This window comes from Nestor notabilis, unplaced genomic scaffold (assembly GCF_000696875.1).
Source record: "Nestor notabilis isolate BGI_N333 unplaced genomic scaffold, ASM69687v1 scaffold34032, whole genome shotgun sequence".
NCBI lineage: Eukaryota > Metazoa > Chordata > Aves > Psittaciformes > Psittacidae > Nestor > Nestor notabilis.
In genome coordinates this window covers 19562-23815 of record NW_009920353.1, presented here as the reverse complement: position 1 = coordinate 23815, position 4254 = coordinate 19562, and the positions used below count along the sequence as shown (strand labels likewise).

The 4254-nt window shown below is 37.7% G+C and overlaps 1 protein-coding gene across 1 annotated transcript in view; it reads right to left on the bottom strand.

Annotated features, from left to right (window-relative positions):
• Positions 1-58: 58 nt before the first annotated feature.
• The window catches only part of LOC104402681 (protein FAM178A-like), a gene marked incomplete at its 3' end in the record, with an annotated part of 15269 nt that continues 11073 nt past the window's right edge, over positions 59-4254 (bottom strand). Inside the window, exons 7-12 of the mRNA XM_010010627.1 lie at positions 3956-4097; positions 3403-3511; positions 2074-2250; positions 1434-1531; positions 668-752; positions 59-181 (exon numbers count right to left, since the gene is read on the bottom strand). Coding sequence (XP_010008929.1) covers positions 59-181; positions 668-752; positions 1434-1531; positions 2074-2250; positions 3403-3511; positions 3956-4097 — 734 coding nt within the window. The remainder of the gene's footprint in view (positions 182-667; positions 753-1433; positions 1532-2073; positions 2251-3402; positions 3512-3955; positions 4098-4254) is intronic.

Below are 4254 nucleotides of genomic sequence, written 5' to 3'. Positions count from 1 at the left end.
TATATACATATAAAAATATATAAAAGACAAATGCAAAACCCCACTATCAGCTCTGTACCTCCTGTTCTAGTTCTACATGAAGGTGGTCTCCATCAGCATCCTGCTGCTCCAGTCTTTTCCTCATCTTCTTTAGTAGATTAGAAGGTTTCATGTACACCAGAAACTGATGCAGAAGAGACATCTATGGATACAAATGTTAACAAATTGGACTGGTTTACTGGCAATTGGTTTGGAAACGGAATACCACTACAATATATTTGTTCCCCAAGAACAGGGCATAAAAGGGATTTTTAATTGAAATGGAAGTTTCCATGCTTTGGGGAATTTTTGACTATTCACAAACTAAAGCATTTGTATGTTGCCTCAATAAAAGATCAAGCCTACAAAAACAAAGAGCAACTCTACATGAACACAAAAGGAAGATTGGAAGTATAGATCTCTTTCCAATGTTCAAAATGAATGTTTAGGCACATAAACAATACTGCACTTAAAACTGCAGAACATGCAGGTTACACACATGTGCAAATATACTTCTAATACTAAACTAAAAGTTAGTAATGGTAACTTTGCAAGGTTCTTGAAAATAGGCTTACAGTATTAAAACTTACAACAATAATATTCATGTTTTCTAAACTTTCAACTTACACACACCACATACATGCAGTACCTGCTTGTCACTGTCATCTGGTATTTCTACATCCTTTTTGAGAAGCTTTGAAATGATCACCAGGCTAAGACGTCTTCTTACTTCCCTGAAACACAATTCAAAACCTTTCTTTCACAGAGAATTTCTTAAATCCAAACTGTTTCTACAAAGTATATGAGGCTATGCATGGCTTCCCTAGACATAAACTTGCCTACAACTATTAAATTGGATTTTCTGAATATAAGTGCTATTAGACTAGCAAAGAGGCTAGTGAAATATAAGTACCTTTATCTTATGGGAGCTTTCCCTTCTGCACAGGGAAACACTGCTAGATGGTTTCCTCCAAGCCTAAAACTGAGGGCCCAATTCATTCTCCTTGCTTGGATACATTATAATGTATTCATTTCAAACATATAGAACTCATAACAGAATGACACTTAAATGCAGATATGAATCACCCAAAGAAAATTTAATTTTTGGTCATTCAGTTAAGAATTAGGGTAGGTAATGGATGCCAGAACCTGAAATCTATCTCTGCTGTAGAGTACCAGGAAGTTTGCAGCCCAGAAAACTACACATAAAATGTAACATAACTTTCACAGCAGAGGTGATCAAAAAGCTATATATACACACACTACTGACTGCATATACATTTAGAACACGAGAAAACCCAAGCACACTTTTTAAAGCAGCATGTAATACCTATTGCATTTACCAGACTTTGAGCTTATATTGATAAATCAGCTGTTAACAATACTACATATTTGTGCTGTTACAGTGTCATTACCGTCCACGTGTTACCCAGCTAGGCACCAGCTGAACCAGCCACAGGAGATTATGGTGATGACTGGAGAGTTCACTCAGAGCCAGGCAGAGCTCAGGCATCTTTAAAAGAACAACAAAAATCCCCATACTGAAGAATGGATATGATGGGCATTTGTTTTATTTGTAAAGAAGCACACTTCTACTCCCTAGAAACATACACATCAATGTTAATAGGAATTGATCTAACAAGAGATGATGTGCATAAAGATATTTCTGCATTGCACCTGTAGTTAATTCTGTTAAATACTATTTTACAGAAGGGTAGTCAAGATCAGCTTTTAATTATGTTTTATTAGCTTAGTGCAATCATTTCTTCATCCTTTCAGAAAGCCATTTTAAACATACAGTTATTTTTGCAAATATAAGATTAAGTTCAACACAAACAGTCCCCTTGCAGAAGAGGACAGGCAAACAATGTCAGGCAACAAAACCCACTCAGTATACCCACCCTCCTCCCAAACCTCACGCGAATCCAAAGCTCCCAATTTGTTCATCTTAGATTTTCATGCGGGATGGGGGGGAACAACTTCAAAGCAGAAGTTCCTTGAAAATTAAATTGCAGTTTCATAAATCTAGTAGAAGAAAATTATTTATGAAGTTACCTTTGTATCCCAGTCTTCTATTGTTATCAGAAGCTTTAGGAAAAGGCACTGAAAATCTATCAAAGGAATTTGCTTTAACTGTTTCTCCAAGCTTATTTTAAAAAGCAACAGAAGCAGCAGTATTATTTCTTGATCAGTATATCCACCTTGAATTACTGTTGTACAGAAACCTAGAAACTTTAGAAGAAATAAAAAGCATTAAAATCTGAAATCAGTTTTATTTATTTTGAAGTATGAGGACAACTGAAATTTTCCACCCTCACATCAAAACGTACCTCAAATGATACTGTTCTTGAAACATCTGTGTACTAACATCTCCCCATCTCCCAGCAACTGCACTCTGATATTTTTTTTTATACCTTCTAGAGGCTCATCTTTTGAGCAGTGTCAATATTCCCTGGATATTACAGGAGTAGGAAAGATTTTTCTCAACTGCAGATAATTCTTGTCTAACCGAATGAAAGACTGACATATTAGTATATTGCATATACTAAATATGCAATACTAAAACCAAAAATCAACAGATTTTCCCCCACCAAGTACTATCACATGGGTTACTTACAGTCTGGGAAATATGCATAAATGAGAACACAAATTACTCAAGAGATATGTATTCTGTCTCTAGGGGAGATGCTTCAAGTGCCTCCTCTTGAACTAAATGATTTTATAGTTAAAAATCTCTAGAAAAAATAATTTTAGGATGGTTCAAATACTTCCACAAGGAACTGAAATCAGTTATAACGTCAGTATTTTTACCGTACAACCTTTAATCACAGAGAACTAGCTTGTGAAGTGTGACCAGCACTCATTCAGCCTATTGTCCCACAGGACATAGTGCATGAATCCAACAGCTCACTTCTACAGAAGAGTGAGTCACAGCTTCACCTGCCCTACGGGATCTCCCACTTCATTCACACTGTGCCACGCGCAGACTGATCGCATACCTCCATAAGCTGCACCAACACAATGAGGTAGCATAAATCATACCACAAACATCAACTCCCCTTCCAATTTTCACTGGAACATAGAAATGGACTTTCTTCTACATGAGGGAACAAAGACCTCTGATAAAGGTGCCACAGCTGGAAAAGGGAGGCAGCAGAACTGTGCAGTTGTGAGTGAAGCCAGTGGAAGTCAGGAAAGTCTAATGGCTGCAACAAGCCTGCAATAGTTTCTGCTGAACGTGAATCTGAAACCCCAGGATAGCATCTACTCACCAAACATGCCTAGAACTAGATTAAGACACCAGGGCTTTTGCTAAAAAGCAAAGCAAAGCAAAGCCACCCCCCAAAAGCCAAACCTCTCCCACATTAACTGGAGTTCTCTCACCTTAATCACATTAATTAAATTGTTCTCTGGTAGACTGGAGAAGGCTGGACTGGCAGAGGTTAGCTCTCCTCCTGGCTGGTGTTTACTCATTGTTTCTTGCATCTGACTTCTAAGAAAAGAGACACTAATTGAGCAGTAAATCAACAATTTAAAAGTCCACAAAGGCTTATTTGCATCAAACTGAAGGGAAAAAAACCAACCCCTACATGTTTCAAAATGCCTTCAAATCAAACCACTCCTCAGTTACAGAGCACACGCATCTATCCCAACTTGTAACCAATTAATTATAATTCTGCTCAGCTATTTCCCAATAATTCTTGTAAATCTCCACTAGGAAGACAAAGGACGATGCTGTGGTTTGCTGAATCCTTACCTAGCAGGCATTGTTTGAAGTTCTGGCTTATTTACTCTGAATAAAACCTGAGCTGAGAATTTACAGTATGGTTTGGTGGAAGGGAGAGGAAATAAAGGAGAACCTTCTGATTCTACATTCCAAGCGCAAGGCTTGCTTTCACAGGATCTAAACAATAAATATCAAAAGGAAAACACTTACAAAATATCATACTCGTTAAAGTTGGGCTGAAGCTGCTGCAATGGAAAGAGAGATCTAAACGCAACACCCATATTGACAAAAACAGCTGACACATCTGCTAGTGAAGGAATCCATGGTTTAGACTGTTCATCACTGATGGAAGCTACAAGTAAAAGACATGGAATGGGTTAGTTTTAAACTTAGGTCTTAGCATAAGTTCCTCTCAAGGGAAACAAATAAGCTCAGCAGGCTGCACCAATTCTACCAGCTCTCATCTCAGAGGAGTTGGTACACTGAACACTATGTTTATTTTCAGAAGG